The sequence below is a fragment of the Ammospiza caudacuta genome, chromosome 1 (genome assembly GCF_027887145.1).
Source record: "Ammospiza caudacuta isolate bAmmCau1 chromosome 1, bAmmCau1.pri, whole genome shotgun sequence".
Classification (NCBI taxonomy): Eukaryota; Metazoa; Chordata; class Aves; order Passeriformes; family Passerellidae; genus Ammospiza; species Ammospiza caudacuta.
In genome coordinates this window covers 141863631-141881976 of record NC_080593.1, presented here as the reverse complement: position 1 = coordinate 141881976, position 18346 = coordinate 141863631, and the positions used below count along the sequence as shown (strand labels likewise).

The following is an 18346-nucleotide window of genomic DNA, read 5'->3' as shown; positions in this document are numbered from 1 at the left end:
TTCAAATGCTAGGTATTTTATCAGTCTAAGACGTAGTATTTAGTACAGTTTAAGACAGTACTCAAAAGCACCTACTTGATTTAGAAAAATACATCTAATTGACTTTCAATAGGACAAGTAAACCAAGCAGAGATGGGCTTTTACGAAAACTTTTAAGCATCCATTCCCCAAAAAAATTTGTCTCAACAAAGTAGAAAATAAAAGGTAAATTCCACACTTATTGAAAGAGGTTTCTTACCAGGCCAGGGAGTTCACAGCATTTGTCTCGATTGGCCCATGAGGTAGCACAAATAATGTCAAACATCTGTAACTGCAGCTGTTTCAAAACAAAGGTGGTGTACAATATGACTGTTAGATCAGTGCAAAATGGAGCCACCAGCAAGCAAAGCCAACTTGATTCAAGCACTCAGATTAGACAAAGGATTTTGACTTTGAGCAGCAAGCCACAAATACCACATTTAAATGGCAAATCCACTGCTTTGACCAAATATGTGTCCAACCAACTCATCTGAACTACCAGACACTACATGCATTGAGCAAAGCTGTTCAAGGTTAGATGCTGCATGCATTTGTTGAATTTTCCCCCAGTCCTTGCTTAAATTCTTTTTTTTGCCCAGTGGTGTCTTCCAGTATCTTTTTATAGCAAAAAAGACATCAAGAGTCAGGCAAATAGAGTCTAGCTTCTCTGAATAACTCCTCTTAACCCTCTGGTCTGCTCTTCAGATTTTATCTGGGACAAGGTCTTCTGTAGACTATTACTTACACTGGAGTTGAGCCACAAATAATATTTCTCATTTTTCCAGTTTAATTTTACTTTAGAATATGGCCTCTCTTATCCGTATTATCCCCAGGCAATGGTAGCTTAAGAATGGGGAAAGGCTTGCTCACCACGTGACAATATTGGGCAAAAAAAAAAAAATTCCCATCACAGGTCTGGGAACATGGTTTGGACAAAAATTTAATCTGCAAAAACACACACACATGCTAAAAATAGTGGCTGCTTGATACTCAGAAACAATATACTAAATAGGACTCAATGGTAAAACCAATTATGTCCTTTACAGCCCTCGCTGAACAAAGGGGTCTACAGAGATGAAGCTTTCTTCTGTTGCTATTTCTATTCTTTTTCCATGCCATGTTTATGTGCATACTGAATAAGGAATGGTATGGAACAGAACATCCCATTAAATTAACCCCACATGTTAAAAAATTTGAGGAACTGCTAGAGACAGAATGCTGGGTTTGTTCCCATTATTTTCAGTGGCATTATTTTAAGATCAGAACAGAGGGATGAATTTTAAAATTTTCTTATGACTTCATTGCTTCTAAAGCTGTTAAAATTAACTACATATGTGCACCTTTGGTTTTGCCTCATTTTTTTTCCTTTTAAAAGTCAAATACTATATTTTAAATAAAGGCATACTTTCATATAAATAGACATTCTCCTCACCTGCCAGCAGATTAGCTGGTGTGTGGATTTGCTGTACTACAGATGCAGACACAATGAGCTGGCACCACACAAAACACCTCAGACAGCTGAAGTGCAGCACAGAGGCAGCATCTGGGTTTGGCTCCATGGAGATCCACCCTGGGTCCAGCAAGTCTGTGCCCATGTCTGTGTCAAATGGAAGCTGGGGCTGCACGGGGAGCCACTTAGTGTCCCTCTTTGCTGCTCATCCCTAAGCTCCTGTCTCCAGGAGGCCTCATAGTGCAGCAGCAGACAAAAGTGCAGGCACACACTGCTCTGGGACACAGAACACATGAGCATTTGCATGATATTGCTCTTAAGCAAATCACACATCCCAGAAATGGGGTGCAGCCACACCAGAGCTGGTTATGTAGAGAGCACCTTAGGTTCAGAGGTTGTATTGCCATTTTTTTCCATAACTCATTCCATCCCAAGCTATTCTGTTGTCCTGATCAATGGTAGGACAAAATTTATAGATAGGTATGTACATGTATTCATTTTGTCTGGACTAGGCAATCTGGACAATAAGAATAAAGTCTGTTGGTGTAAATTAAAGAGCAAACAGACATTTTCTGAAATGCTGTATTCACCAACCAAATGTTGGACGACTCAGTATTCTTTTTAAAAACCATTATGTGGGTTGCTCTGACTCAAGCTAAAACCCAAAACAAAGCTTTCTTTGCTACTCTTAAACATTTATTCATAAGTCTATGCATTTATAGCGATTTTGCTTTCTAAATATCCAGCCCCACAAGCTGAATCAGTAAGGTGGAAAAATCCTCATCTAACCAGGCTACAGCTCTGCAAATTTCTCAACAGACCACGTTAGACAATACTATTAACAGTACATATACATGCAAGCAAACAAGGTTCAAAGAGGAGGAAACATCAATAAAGAGGAGGTCTGTGAATTGTAGATAATGTTTTAAAGTTGGACTTTTCATTAAATCCCACTGAAGGAATAGAAAACATTACTTGCTGCTGGTCCCATCAGGTTTCATTGCTCTGGCTACCATACAATCCTGAGATGACTCATTCAGGAGTGTTAAAAGGGTTTGGCACCTTGAGCCTAATCCCCTGTTTGATCAATCTGTCTGTCTGTCTGTCTGTCTATCTATCTATCGCTGCCTGTTCATTTTACCATTGCACACTGTATATATTGATGGGAAAAAAAATCTCTGGTACAATTATATTTCCTCAAAATTGAAACGTCTGGCAAAATTCAAATGACTGCTCTATATTGATTTATATTTAAAATACACCAAAAATATTCCAAGAATGTTAAACTGTTCCATGTGAATACAATTAGAACAAAACATCCACAATTTTGTTCCAAACTGTCCGCTTATTTTTACTCTATGTAATAAGCATGTCTAAAATTAGGAGATCTACTAATCTAGTAGCTGTTCTGAGAACCTCTATCCTGCCTCCTACTAGATTCCTTTGATGTGTTTTAGACTAGGAAACCATCTCATCTGTGTCTTAAATGTGACTATTTAAAGAAGTACTGCTCAATATTAATGAATTGTGCAGAATGGAGACTTCAGAGCATGGCATTTGGGTGCTTTCTTGATTTGTTTCTAATTTGATATATATATGGTAATACCAGAAGACAGCTTTACCCTACTTAAGAATTTTCATCTTCATCTACACGTTTCTAATCTTACATCAGCTTTACAGTTCATTTGAACAAAATCATATTTTTCAGTGAGTGGGCAGTCTGATTTTTTTTTTTAATAGATTACTGGGTTCTAACAAAAGACACATTTCTTTCCACTTCTTTACAAAGGCTTCTCTAATTCCAAGATTTCCTAAGTCTGCCTTTTTCTGTTTCTATTGGAATGTGCCTACAAAGGTTTCTCTGTGTAATTGTCTTTCCAGGCTTCATATAATTATTATCCATCAATTTGGGCCCTAAAAGCTCTTTCTTTTCATACAGAGACATATTCTGAGGGCTTATTTTTTACTAAACAAGAGTGTTTTCATATATTAACAAGTAAATACATATTTGAAACCTCATTCCTATTCAAGTCAATCCTTGGTTCAAGGTTCACATTCTCTGCTAAACTCATTCTAGGGTCAAGAAAGTTCAAGGAAAATTAGCAAACACTACCATGCACAAAAAGCTCAAAATCTCCCAAACAAAACAAAACAAAACTGAAAAACATGCATTGGTTGTCAAGCAGAAAGAATAATCAATTACTGCTTCTAGGAGAATAATTTCAGAGGAATGAATGAGCACTTAAACTGGGGGAGAGGGGAGACTTTTCTCTCTTAAAATATCCTGTATTATAAAAGAGCTAAGTAAGCCAGGTCTACTTGGATGGGAGCTTTTGGGAACAGTCTGTGCCAAACCAGCTCAATTTTTTTAGTGAACAGACAGTGAATTAAGGGGCAGACAAAGAATCAGAGGAATAACAGACATGGGGAATAGTTACAAAAAAATTTAAAAACCAAAGTTTAAATAATTCCAGGCAAAGGAGTTATGCATGACATTACTCTATGTAATTATTTTTGGAACATAAGTAATATCTGAATGTATCAACTGTGTTTACATATGTTTTTGAGAATAAAATTTCAAAAATATTGAGAATAAAATTTCAACAATTATTTCATTTATTAAAATAATAAAAAACAGATTTTGCCCATGCTGACAACTACTACAGGCTTTTGCAGAATTTCTGAAATGCTGGGTCTTTACTATTTAAAATGAATTCACTTGGCTTCAAGTTAAAACCAACTGCAAAGTTCCAAAACATTTGATTTTTAGAATATTTTAAGTGTTGGAAAGAGTTGTTCTGTTCCACTCACCGGTGCAGAATTGTCCCTTGGTCCCCTGGATCTCACCATCCTCCCCAGCACTTCTATGCCATCAGAACTAATATTCCCTGCTGCATTAATGGTCTTCTCACCCACTTCCTTGCAGTCAATAATTATCTTGGCCGTGGTCTTGCTGATAACAACATGCAACTGAGCAAAAGAGAAGATGTTTTAACACACAAAGGAGCCCATGAGATAAATGTGTTCTTTCCTTGGGAAAAAGGGGGGCATTTTTGAAATGATCTCCTAACTCCATGTTTGCTAATGAAACTCCAAGAACACTCCAAAGCAAATAACCTAGATGACCTCTAGAGGTCCCTTCCAACCTGAATTATTGTATGATTGTAAACTGTTGAATGAATTTAGTTTATTTATCTACTTCTGGAACATCTGCAAAGAAATTGGCAACTTAAATAATTTAGTCAATAAATAAATAATTTGTCCCAACAGAAGATCTACACAATGTTCATTTACTACTCAGATCCCACAGAACCTTTGATTTATGTGGTCATTCCTTGTACAGAGCACTGAATTTCACCATTACAGACATTATAGCCAGCAACTTGCAAAAGCCAAAACTAAACAGTAAAATTTAGTTTGTAAATTATACACTGACAGCAAAAGCTGCCATAGTGAAGTTTTTACACTGAAAAAAAATCAAATCACATCAAATGCAGTACGGAAAGCAGAGCGCAACAACCAAATTCTTTCCTTCTGCCTTGATCACACTCTGTTGACCCTCACTGTGCAGCAGAGACACTCCCAGTAGGGAGGACTAGCTACAACTGTCCTGTCATGAGCAAACTCTCAGGGCTTTTGTTTGTTTGTTTTGTTTAGGAAAGATCCAAACATCAGGAAAAAAGTCAATGACAAAATTACCCCTTATAACAAATAGGTGCTACAATCCCAGTGCTGCTTCACCTGCTTTCAGAAAGAATGTTAAAAGTTCTCAAATAACAAAAGAAAGTTCAACATGGCATAGCTCTTAAAATATATTTTAAAATTACAACTTATGAAAAAATTATTTTTTTACTGGAAATTTTATTTTGAATGACACTGCCAATCCAAATCTTAAAAGGAAAAGCTGATTTATTTCTAAATTACTTTTCAAGATACGTATTTTTAAATGAACTCTAAAACACAGGCAAAAGTATGAGATGAAAATTTAACACATCAGCTTCATGGTAAAAACTATGATTTGTTTAATGTTAATCTAATTCTGCAAAGAGATGTATGACAGTAAAGTAGGTGTTACAAAATACATATTTGGCAGTAATTGACCTCATGAAACATGATTTTGAAACACAAAAAACTCAAAAGTTTTTATTCAGACTGCTTTTTTCCTCCCTATTGTTGTTACTAACCTTATGAAAACTCCCATAAAATATCTTCCTTATTTCAGGACCTTCAAAAGTTACAGTCTGAAAATCTCCTTTGTAGTCATAGTTAAAGAAAGTCAGAGTTTTTCCACCATCTGTGTGAGATCAAAATTAAGGGCTCTATGTTAAAGAAAAGTCTTTTACAATATTTGAAAGAGTCAATTTGCATTTAACAAAGCAGACCAAAGATGACAGGTCATATGTTATTAAACACATTCATAAACAACACACTGACCTGCAAGTAACAAGTTATATCAGAGAAATTCTCTTTCCTGGTTTGACAGGAAGGATGGACCAGCAGTTCTGAGTCTACCTCACACATGTCTACCTGGTTTTACTCTCTCATTCATTCTCTGTGAGAGCTGGATGAGAAAAACCCTTCTTCAAGCTGGCTAAATGCCTAATTCCCACCTATTTCAAGGTGACAAACTGGCAGCTATCAAGAACAGGTATCACAGTAGCTTCATCTTCCCCACAGTAAAACCTTGTAAAGTATAATCCCTGGTTCACAATTGTGAAAGTAAAACCAAGGAGAAATGAAGAGCCACCAAAAGTTCACGTCTGTGGTCCTTACTCTGCTTTCCACCAGACTGCATTTCCTCTACATATTCTCCCAGTACCACTGGCTTATATCAAGACAGATTTGATCAGAATCAGATTCAAAGCACTGGAAATCTTAAAAGCAGATGAGTACCTCACATCAAATTGCATCTAGTATAGATCCTTGGAATCCAGTTTAAAGCAGTTAACTCAAAATTTGACTCTAACTCCAAATTAAGCTCAGTCAAATTGAATCTAAAAGCCATGCATTAGTGATTCTCCCTGCCAGATTCAGGTGGTTGTTCTGGCAGCAGATTGAAACACTGGCAATAATAAAACTAGACACAGAATTAATCATTTGTACAGTTAAAATCACTGATAAAACAGAAAACACATACTATCTAAAATAACTCCAACCAGTGGTTCATATGCTTCGTTCAAAATCTCCCACAGAGCAAACGGCTCCTGCGGCGTGTCCGGCAGTACCCGAAAGAGAAACGTGATGGTGTAATCAGAAGGGAGACCTTCAGGATGCAAATACCTGTCAGGGAAATAATCAGTCTTTGAAACTGGAACAACACTAAATCTGGTGATTTACTCATCAGAATTTTGCAGAGCATGCTTTCTATTACGCTGTACATTCCCTTATGAATCAAGACTGAGAAGCGATATAAGTGTCTATAGAATTTACTCAACTTGATAACTCTGAAAGAATGCTTATGAAGAAAGTAGAAGTTATTGTCTCCCTTGAAATTTACAAAATTGACCTTAAAATTTAACTTTTTTTATATAAATTAAGAAGATCAAATCAGAGGTCAAGAAGTAAAGCTGAAATTAAATATATTTAAGGCTTTTAAAAAACAATAGCCACTCTCAAGACCTTTGAAATTGTTCCATTTGGGAGACAATGGAAATTGCTTGGAAGACCAGTCTCAATAGACATGTCCTTTGTCATTAAACCATTATAAATGGATTAAAATTAGGAGTGACAAAACCGTTATAGGAAGCTTTATAAAATATAGAGAATGGAGTTTATATATTTCAAAGCCAAAACAAAAGAAAGTGAAGTCAGAACAGATTACATACTGAAATACAATCTGGTTCCTAGAATTTGTGCAGAAGAGAGAGGAAGTTTATGATATAGAAGTACTTTATTTTATGTCATTTCCAAAAATCCATTATTTCTTCAAGTTGAATTTAATGTTTTGTTGTCAAATCCCAAAGTGAAACATTGATTGACTGTATGTTAAATGTTAATTAGTCTGATTCCTTAAAACCATAGTAAGGGAATCTGAAAGAAGTCTCAAGAGTTATTAAAACAATTTATTTTGAAGTGTTTCTGGCACATAGTATGAATCCTGTTGAAAAGAGATTTAACATGATATATCATCCATATATTCTGCACACTGTCAGTAGATTATCAGATGTGATGTTACCGTGCCCATAGAGAAAGAGGGGGAACTCAATAGATAAAAGAAAAAAGCCTTTGCAGTGTGTCCATTGTACAGAATGAAAGCCAATTCAGTAAGCAGAGTGGGTTAAATGCAAGGTTTGGGGACACAGAACTCAAAAAGGAGAATAAATTTAATGGCATTCAGTGCACAGATGAAGTGACAAAGCCAAGTGGTATTTTTTAGACATACCTGTGGATCATCAAGAGAAAGGTGTTCTCTGAACCATGAAAAGGAGTGAAAGTCTAATGAAGCAGTAAGACTGGGCTGGGGTGGCAGCTAGAGAATAGCATATAAAGGCAGCAGATCAAATTAGAAAGAAGCAGAAAGGGAAAAAAGTGAGAAATATTAATCCCTTGGCATTTCAGTCCATCAAGGCCCAGGAGGAAACAAAACAAGGAGAATGGGAAACAGCACCAAGAAGTACAGCTCCAACTGGGACACAACAGGATAATCACACACTCTGATGATACCCAATATAAACCTTCAATTTCCCACTGTTTTCCTCTGTTATTTATCTTAGATAAATAATATTTTTCATTAACCTTCCCACGTGTAATTCATCAGAGCCACTGCTTCTCTCTGGTGCTACTTAAAATGGAGTGGGGGTCTGGACTGAGAGGAACCCGACACAATACAGACACTGTTTATAAAAGAAACGGGGTTTCCATCATTTCCTCTCTGAGGAATGACAGTAAAAGTTCAGTCAGGGGATTCTTCACGGCCTCCTCCATAACCCTCCCAAGACACAGTCCCTGTGACTGAAAGATGTCCTGCCTCCCTCCCAGGCAGGTACTGGATGGGGCTCACACAGACTCACTTCCACATAAGGGCGTTAATCTTCCCTTGTAACCAGTGGCTGGACACAGACTGCAGTAGAAATGGCTGAGGAACAGCTGAAGCAGGTTCTCTTTCTGACCCTTGTTTCAAGGACATGCTGAACTCTCTGAGACTTCAACCTGCATTCCAGAGGCACCCTTCACAAAGTGCTGCAGACTGGAATCTGCCCAGACATGGGCCTCCATGAAATTGCCAGGTGTTACACAGACACCAGCCTGAAACAGGCTCATGGGAAAACCAAAACAGCCAGTGGGCTTACCTACATTTACCTACAATTGCTATTTTTGAATTAAACTGATTGAAGAGTCAGAGCACCAAACAGTTTTCCTATTCATCAGTATATCACAGATCATTAGCACCTCTGCTCTTCTGACTTAAAAATATGAGTCCCTGAAATTAATAATTGCCTGCACTAGAAAATTATCTTCACATGGTTTTTGAGTATTTATATGTGAATACATACTTGGTAGGCTGGGATACCAAGGCATCCTTGTGTAGTCTGTAACATGGGAAAACATTAAATGTACCAGGTTCCATGGAAACCCCTTCCACAGATGAAAACTCCTTTTCAACCAAACCAAACATTTCCATCATTTTAAATCCTGGAAGATATCAAAAGGCATGTTTTATTAATTTAAATTAATACTGCATCAGAGGATATAAAAAAAGACATTGCCAATTGTATCTAAGAGTTTCATTGCCTGTTAGCATGAAGGGAAATGTATTGTCTAATACTGCGAAAATAATCTAATGAAAATTATTCCATAAATCAGAAACAAAAACGAACACAAAAATACTGTACCTGCAAAATTATTGCCATCTTTAACTACAAGTGGGCAGGCTGGAAAGGAAAAAAAGATATATTTAAGAATACAAGAGATGTCCCACTGAGTCAGAACAATCATGCAATTAGACTTAAACTCAGCACTCTACCACAAGAGCAGCAAAAGGAGGCTGGGTAGGGAGGACAGGCAAACCTGGGCACTTTCTACTCCATTCTGTCGATGCTCCTCAGGATCCCCAAGGGTTGTAGCAAAGATACTAAGGGGTGCTCCCTGTGTGCTCTATATAATATATTTGTATGGATTTCTTGTCCATTAATTTGTCTAATTCTCCTTATAAACCTGCCTTCACACCCTCTTCAGCAATTTCAAATTTGTTGGGAAAAAAAGCAACAAACTCATTGCCTGTTGCATAAAATAAAGTATGTCTTATATGGGAATTTAACCAAGTGTTCCCTAATTCTCTGTGAGCTTTTCCAGCCTAACCCATCTCAAGTTCAAGTACTGCAGCTGACATTCTCGGTGCCTTTTCAAACTCCACAATAGTTTCCATGAGGAAGAGAAACCAGAACAATCCCTAAGATGTGTACTCACATTTTTAATAGCTGCAAATCTGATTTATACATTTCTTTTGGCAGGGAAGAAAGGTCACTAATATATTTCAGGAAAGTTGCCCTGGGAAATCAACAAGCCTAAAGCAGCATATCAACCAAGTATGGCACCCCAGGATACTCACATTTGAAGATCACTTTTAGAAAACAAGCACAAGTGACCCAAAAAGGATACTGTTGAGAATTGTCAGTGTTTAACATTCTCTCTACCAGTGAAAGTAGAGCTCATGGTCAAAATCTCAGAACTGGTGGCTCACAAGCAACATCCTTTTAGCTTACCAGTTCTGACAATTCAGAGTCTCATGATAACTCACAGCCCTGTGCACAAGGACTCCTTACAATCACAAATAGTTCACATCAGTCGCACAGTGCCTGCTTCCTGGCTTATACACAAGGAAATACATTGTGGGCACACACCTAACAGCATGTGAATTACTGACCAATAATCATTAAGTGTTGCTCTGGAATACCTATTCTTTAATTTTCATTAAGAGACGGAAGTGTGACTTTCTCACAGATTTCAGAATTTGAGTGTGTTTTATGCTTTTCCTTGGGCTACAACTCATCTACTTTCATAACAAAAATGGTAATGATTGGATCTCTATTAATAAATTAACCATGTGACTTGAATAAGAAAGAATGCAGCTAGCAGTATTCTTACAGAGGGTTAAAGTAGCCTAGAAAATAATATATAATTATCTTTTATGATTCTGAAATGTCAACAACATCTGAAATGAGTTTTTGACAACCAGTGGCTGTATTCTGGCTTTATAGAAATAACCATTAATTATTTTGAAGTCATAAAACCTTCATTTCCCTTATCTTTTGCGGAAATACATTAGAATTATCAAGTCAGCAGTAAATTATACTAAAAAGATCAAGAATTTGTCTTAATAGGAAATTAATAGTTACAATCTCCCCAGTATTTACAGTGATTTTAGAAACAAACATAAATCAAAATGGCTAACTTGCTGATGCAGTTTCACAAACAAAAGTGATCAGCTCATCTTCAATCTTTGTAAAGGCATCAAAGTCATCCACGAAGAAGACATGTCTTTCACTGGGCTTGCTGCCAATATTAACTAACTCAGAATAGTCAGCATCAGCCACTCCAATAGCAAAAAAGGTAAACCCTGTAAAACAAAAAAGAACACTCCTGTGAGTCATTCATTTTGAGAGTGGAAGTACAATATGAACACAACTGTATTTGCACTGAGTCCTTCCCTGATTAAACACCAACTTGGACATTTAATTATTACCCTGTAGCACGAGAAAATTCACTTATGTAATCTAAAATAGAAGTAAAACATTCTCTGTGAAATATTTCTTCTGGCTATTTATGTTTAATTAGTTAAAGTTAAACCTTAAGTGTTTTCTTGAAAATATATGACCACTCAGTAGTTCAAAGTTTTAGCATACAGTTAAATACTTTTTAAATTTAATGCTATACTCTATTACACAAGAATATCCATGTATCAAGTACAGAACAAATAAAAAGTAGAGAAATTAATTTCCTGCAGGTTCTTTACAGATTTTTTCTGTGCCACGTGTTAGTTTCAAGGCACTGCTGCCTCATGAGAGAACACTGAAATAAATGCATTCTCATTTCATCAGCAATTTAACTGCACTGGTTGCATCTGTTCTATATATTTAGCATTAATATTTTTCAAAATATGAGCCTGACTTAAAGGATTTAAATCAAATGGAAACTGTACCCTACATGTTTCAGGAGCAACAACAGCCATAAGGTTTTCAACGTTTTCCTTTCCAAGAGATGAAGGAAAAACCTCTCTACATCAGGCTGAATATAGTTAATGGATATATTGTTCTAGCATGGCTCAGTCACAAATTTATTCCAGTCAAGCAATATTATCTTTAATAAGTTTGAATAAGGACCAGGGGCATTCATCACCTTCTGCTGAGCTTTAAGCATAACAAAATTTTGACTTAATACATTATAGCAAAATCTTCATGCCTCATCCCAAATCAGCAGCTCTTTGTGCCTCTCCATCACAGATGGCCATCAGTGCCTGCTCCAGCCCATCTGCAGCCTCACTGCAGCACTTTCCAGGGGAAATGGGAGAGGGGAATTTGTGTGCCACATCCCAGCAACTGAACCCTCACAGAGTCCCATCTTCTCTGGAGGCCATTCCCGGTCCAGCAGCTAATAAAGCAAGACTTACCTGAGAGATGAATATTTTCTGTTCAGTTTAGACAAAACCTCCAATTTATTAAAAAATACATAGTTTTCTTAACTGCTACTTAAAACAGGTCATGCAAGCCCACTGTTTTGTCATCTGCTTTATTGATGAAGCCCCTACACTCAGCATCTAGCAACAAAACAAGGAGGCAGCCAAGGTGGACAATTACATGTGGTTTCAGAAATCAGTGAACTACATTGGGAACTTCATGGCTGTCAAAGCTAAAAGCAAATAAAAGGCATAAATGCAATTTCTCTTCAGGTCACCTCACATTAAAAGGAAGACAGCTTTTTTCTTCCATCCCTTGGTTTTGTGCCAAGTGGCACACTGTGCCCTTTTGGTTTTGGTACAAACTTCTACAAAAATTAATCCATTTAGGCTTAGACTCACAACATGGTGTGGCTGCTTAAAGCTCTAAAATGGAAGCTTTAAAGAAATTCCTAGAGGTAATTTGTGTAACATGAGAGCAGGTCAGAAACAGTATAAGAATTGTCAATGGACTTTTTGTGTAGAAAACAAAATAGTTCAATTTGCTCATAACCACTAGACTACACTTTATAGATGATAATCCAGATTCTCAGGATCATATTCCCCAACTTCTTCATTCTGGGAGCAATTCCATTAAGTAATACATAATTTTAGCACTGCTGTCAAAATGAAAAATAATTCAATTAATCACTCAAAATACCCAGAATCTAATCATATCCTAGTGGTATTCTGTGTTTCTCAGCAATTGCCATTTTCTTTAAAACTGGAGCAAAGGCTATCCTTACCTCATGCCCACATTTAGATGCAATTAATGAAAAAAAAAGAAAATGTGAGTTGTTTTTAAAACCACACAATTTACCATCTAGTTGCATTTCTCTGGAGACTTTGTTCACATCATCCTGTGAACGTCCATCAGTGATGACAACCAAGACCTTTGGAATGCCCCTTCTCATGCCTGCATCTCCTGTAAATAAGATTTCTCGTGCATGTTTAATGGCTTTGCCTGCAACACAAAAATTGACATTGACTGTGATATAAATCCCGTCTCTATTGGCTTCTCATATCACATGTTAAACATACATAAAAAGAAAAATCTGTCGTGTCCTCAGTAGTCTGTGAATTTATTAATTCTGTATTTGTTAAAATCAAGATTTAGAAAAGTTTGATTTTGACCATAACATTTCAAGTTCCGACAGCTTTGGCCCTCTGTTTTTCAATCCAGAAGAGGAAGATCATGAACATGATTTGTGTGGGTGTCCTGGGTTCAGCTGGGATAGGCTCAATTTCCCTCTTTATTGCTGGTACAGTGCTGAGTTTTGGACTCCATTTGAGGCCAATGTTGATAATGATGTTTTGGTTGTTGCTAAGCTGTGCTTACCCTGAGTCAAGCACTTTTCAGTGTCTCACTCTCTGCCCCTGAGCAGCTGCACAAGAGGACTGGAGGAGAGTGTACACAGGACAGCTGACCCAAACCGGCCAAAGGGATGCTCCATGCTGTAGAACATCCTGCCCAGGGTATAAACTTGGGCAGTTGGCCAGGAGGGGCCAATCCCCCCGGAATGGGCTGGCCATCAGTGGTGAACAACCATAAGAGCATCATCTCTTGTTCTTGGGGTTTCTCTCCCTCTATTTGTTATACCCCTTTTTAATGCTATTACTATCATTGTATTTTACTTTATTTCAATCAAACTGTTGTCTCAGCCCACAGGCTTTACCCTTTTCTGATTCCCCTCCCCATCCCACCAGGGCTAGGGGTAGGCAGTCAGTGAGCACTGTGTGGTATTTAGCTGCTGGCTGGGTTAGAGATAGCAAAACTTTCCTGTTCTGGATTGTAGAGCACTGTCTACATTAACAACTGAGAATGACATTGTAGTAAATGGAAAATTATTTTGATAATGCTGAAAGGGGATGCAATGCAACAGCTGCAAGAAATTTCTGTGAAGTCTGAAAATAATAAAACATACGGTTTCCAACTAAAACAGATTTTAACCCTTTCAACCCTCATCTATAATTTCTTTATATCAGCAAGCTATTTTAAGGGATAAATTAAAACACAACCTTAACAAACATCCTTCCCCATCCCAGTCTTAAACATCCCACAGAGGCTTAACTGTCCTGGCTTATACCCAAACAGACACTCCACTCTCTCCAGTTTTCTACATGCCCTGCAAGCTGCCTCCCACCCTCTGCCCTTTATCACTTTTCTGCTCACTTGCCAAGCTGATTTCATATTACTCCCCATTCCACCTTCCACTACCCCCAAATTAATTTGCTTTACCCCTCCTGCCCCTCTCCCTGCCCCCCTGATCCATGTTATCACTGTTGATCAGTGGGGTGAATATGCAGCAGGAGGGGCTGAAGTGTGTAAACTACAGATTACAAAGACTTTCTAATTTCAGAGCCCAACCCTTCATCTCCAGTGTGGAGACAGCATGCTATTACTGGTTTTGCAGTGATTAATTAAGCCATTTAGCAAATGAGAAAGAAATACCACTTAGAGAAGAAGGGGAAAAATCTGCATTACAATCTCATCCTTTCTCACCTGTTTTTGTATTTCCTCCTTTGTAGGCTATTTGCTGAATAGCTTCAAGAAGAGTCTCTTTTGTTTTGTATGCATTCAATTTAAATTCTGTCCTAGGATCATCACTAAACTGAATTATTGCCACCTGTGCACATAGAAGATGTTGATTACAAAAGCACCACCCACTGTGTGAGCAAAAAGTAAGTGAATTTGACCATTTAAAACAAGGATTTATCTTGTAATTTAGCTTCATCTTTAAATTGAAGCCAGACTTTTTTCTCTTTAAAAAAGCTTTCAGTAAATAAAGTTCAATTTTACTCTGCAACTTTGGCAACCATCTAACACTTTCTGGTTTCATTTTGCAGCAAACAGGATGAGAACAGTAATACCCATTTTGGCAGAAACACTCTCAGTCGAGCCCAAAAGGAAAATCCTGGTTACAGCTGCTCACATGTGTACAGTTACTTACTCAGAACTGCTGGGACTTAATTCAATTCAGTCTCCATGAATTAATAACTGCACACAAGTAACTTAAGCTAGGGAGCAAGAAAGGTTCAGGAATATATTTTGAAATATTGCCACTGTCAAATATGACACTACTGAGTTAAGACCCTGTATTACAATACTGTACACTAAGCCCCGACAACTCACAAAGCATATATTGATCTTCATATTCCATAAGTGGTGCCCCTGATTTAAAAGGAGCTATTATGCTTAAACTTGTGACAAAGTTTCTGAAGCACCATTAATTCTATTCTGGAAAAATATCTGTATAGCAAGAAACAGTAAAAACTAAGTATTCTTCAGGGTTTGGACAAGTTAAAACTAATTTCCAATGAGATCCTAAACCCCATATTATACAGGTAACATTTAAAGCAGTAACTTATTTGCCAATAATATGTTCTGGAGCACCTCTCTAAACAAATACAAGCACCTCTCTAAACAAATACATGAATGGAACAATCATTGCAAATTTTATTTGAAGCACTGTAGATTCTGTAGACTGTATGATTCAAAATAACAGAACCTTTAGTTTTCCTTATCAATGCCATTTTTAGCTTATTTATAAATAAACACTACAATGAGTACCAAAAGCATCAACAAACTTAAATCTCATTTGAATTAGAAGAGACTGAAATGATACTTAGCCTTCATGCTATGAAAATTTATACTGAGAATTTTAACATATGGTGTGCATAAAAAGATATTGAAAAAAGATACTGACATAGAGCATATTTTATATTTTCACTGAACTGTGAAATGATGTCGGTTACTTCTTGATTCATTTCACTTCTGGTCTAGTCTAAAATACCCTGTCAAGTCCATGCACCCTCCGTCTCTGCACACATTGATCATTGATTACCTGTGTTCCATCAGGACCAATCTTATCCAAAGCTCCAACAGTGCTATAAAGGAAGTTAATTATCTTATTGAAATTGTCATCTCCAATACTCCATGACCCATCCACCAGGAATGCCAGATCAGCTTTGGCTGCTTTGCACACTGAGGAAGAAAGCAAGAATTTTGGAATTAGAGCAATGCCTCAACTCAAAAATCTCAAAAATCACTTTAAAAAATGCAACCATCATGAAAAGCCCTTATTTAATATTAGCTAATACATGTTAGCTCAATGTTAGCTTCAGTCAACAGACCTGCTGGCATTGACCTCAGTGCAGGTGTAGAACCAGCTGGGCTCTGCAAGGGAGAATTGTCTGCACCAACAGATCCTATCACAGAACACACTTCAATGGTCCTTTAAAGTCTGGCTTATCATTTCTATTTTAATTTAGGTTTTTAAGTAAAGTGACACATGAGCTTATACAATGCCAACTCCTAGCATGACACAGTAAGCAAGATGACAGAATTTCAACTGTGGAGGTTCCCACTGGGAAAATCCATTCATAAAGTTACACTAAGGTCTGCAGTGTCTAATGCACTTCAACTGCACTGTGCAGGGGCAATGCAGGTTTCACCCATCTTATCTGATTCCAGCATGTTCTTATGCAAAATGGCCTGCAAGAGCTGAACATTGCCCACACAAGTTGCTCACTCTTTCATGGGAACTGGGTACCTTCAACACTTCACAGAAATCCAAGTCTATTGCCTGGGGTCAGAAGTAAACTGTCTCAAAGCAAAGTTATGTTTTTCAACATATTCATCTTCAAATTTCATCTAAATCCAGAGAATAGGTCAAGAAGATACAAACCTGTATTTTTATTTTCTGTTGATTACTCCTTGGATAACAAAACCCCCTCATTATCTGCCCCTATCAGTTCTAAACACACCCACATACAAGGTCTTTTTTCCCTGTGCTTGTGGGTTAAATTCTCGATTTATACATGTCAGTTTGGTCCACAGACTTCAAGCAGATGTATTTGATCCTCAGCCTCCACCAATAATGCTCCTCTCACAGAAATATTATAAGCCTCTGTACAAAATATGACGCGTTCAAATAATAATAAAAGGAAGTCTGCATTTAAAGGGAGTCTGAATATGGCCCATACTTTTCACATTACCTAAAGTAGGCATACTTAAAAATAATGCTGCTTTTCAAGTTTAATTATCCTAGGATGTCTGCTTCAGTTGCAAAATGTGTATGGTTTAGGAGGTTTGGAAAAAGGAAGTGTCACATATATTAACCACCCTTTCAGCAAATTTTAAAAGTACAACAATGATGTCAGATTTTTGGCTCATTAAATTTAGGCCAGCTGCCTTAACAGTGTTTCTATAGCAAATGCCTTGTGAGATCTGCTCCCCACAGGTCTAAAATACCATCAGAAGCAGAAAAACATTGCATCAACACTTTAAAATTACTAGAAACTCACACGTGCAGCACTTACCCTCTTTTGCAGGTGGGATCGTAGGTGGTGGAGGTGGTGTTGAAGGTGTTGTTGGAGGTTGAGTAGGAAATGGTACTGGAGAATAAAAGAAGGAATATTCAAACATACTTAAAAGCCCAATATTTTTGATAAACAGCATTTTCTACTCATCTCTACATGAAAAAAATTCATTATCCCTAATCCACTAGTTATGCAACTGGAGATAAATGTGGTGAGTGCACAAAAGAAATGTCACCTGAAAGAGAATATTACTAATGCAGAACAATTAATGGCTGTATGTGCAGTATGAATGATAAAATAATACAACTGAACTGCTATTGGAACTGCCCCTTTTTGAGATCCTCCAGCGCAGCAGACCATGTGCCAGCATTATTCTTGACCTAAAATCCATTATTTGTTTTGAAAAAGGTCTGTGTCCTTTTCTTTTCTCAACAAAAGTCCTCAGTAACAGAAAGTAGGTCTTTAGTCACCTTGGAAGGAAGATGATCTTAGTCCAAAATGCAAAGAGAGGAAAAGCAAGCCAGTGCCTGCACTCAAAGCAGATCACAGTCTTCCCTGATCAAGACTTTTCTGAATTTTGTCAAAGATCTTGTTATGCTTCCAGACAGAAACACAGCTCTGACCCCAGCTCTAACAGGACTGTGGCTCTGTTGCCTGCAGCAACTTCTACTCAAGTTGTTTAATAGTTTTTGAAAGTGTCCCTCACTCTTCTCCTGAAAACTGACATTGGAATTTCAACCTTGCAGACACCTAGGTGAATACCCAATTAAAGCTTTTCTGAATGCAACAGCTTTATTTTGCACCTTTCAATACAGCCCAGCTGACCTCTCAGAGATAAAATGCACATGCATTGACTTCCACAACTCTGTGGGAGGAAAAGCTTCCACATTCATTCAAGGGTTTTT

The 18346-nt window shown here is 37.4% G+C and overlaps 1 protein-coding gene across 1 annotated transcript in view; it reads right to left on the bottom strand.

Moving 5' to 3' along the window:
* Window positions 1-18346, bottom strand: part of COL14A1 (collagen type XIV alpha 1 chain) — a 113797-nt gene that overhangs the window by 28357 nt on the left and 67094 nt on the right. The window contains exons 25-35 of the mRNA XM_058819564.1: window positions 17442-17516; window positions 15965-16104; window positions 14623-14746; window positions 12940-13083; window positions 10860-11024; window positions 9301-9339; window positions 8962-9100; window positions 6606-6748; window positions 5653-5762; window positions 4280-4438; window positions 239-316 (exon numbers count right to left, since the gene is read on the bottom strand). Coding sequence (XP_058675547.1) covers window positions 239-316; window positions 4280-4438; window positions 5653-5762; window positions 6606-6748; window positions 8962-9100; window positions 9301-9339; window positions 10860-11024; window positions 12940-13083; window positions 14623-14746; window positions 15965-16104; window positions 17442-17516 — 1316 coding nt within the window. The remainder of the gene's footprint in view (window positions 1-238; window positions 317-4279; window positions 4439-5652; window positions 5763-6605; window positions 6749-8961; window positions 9101-9300; window positions 9340-10859; window positions 11025-12939; window positions 13084-14622; window positions 14747-15964; window positions 16105-17441; window positions 17517-18346) is intronic.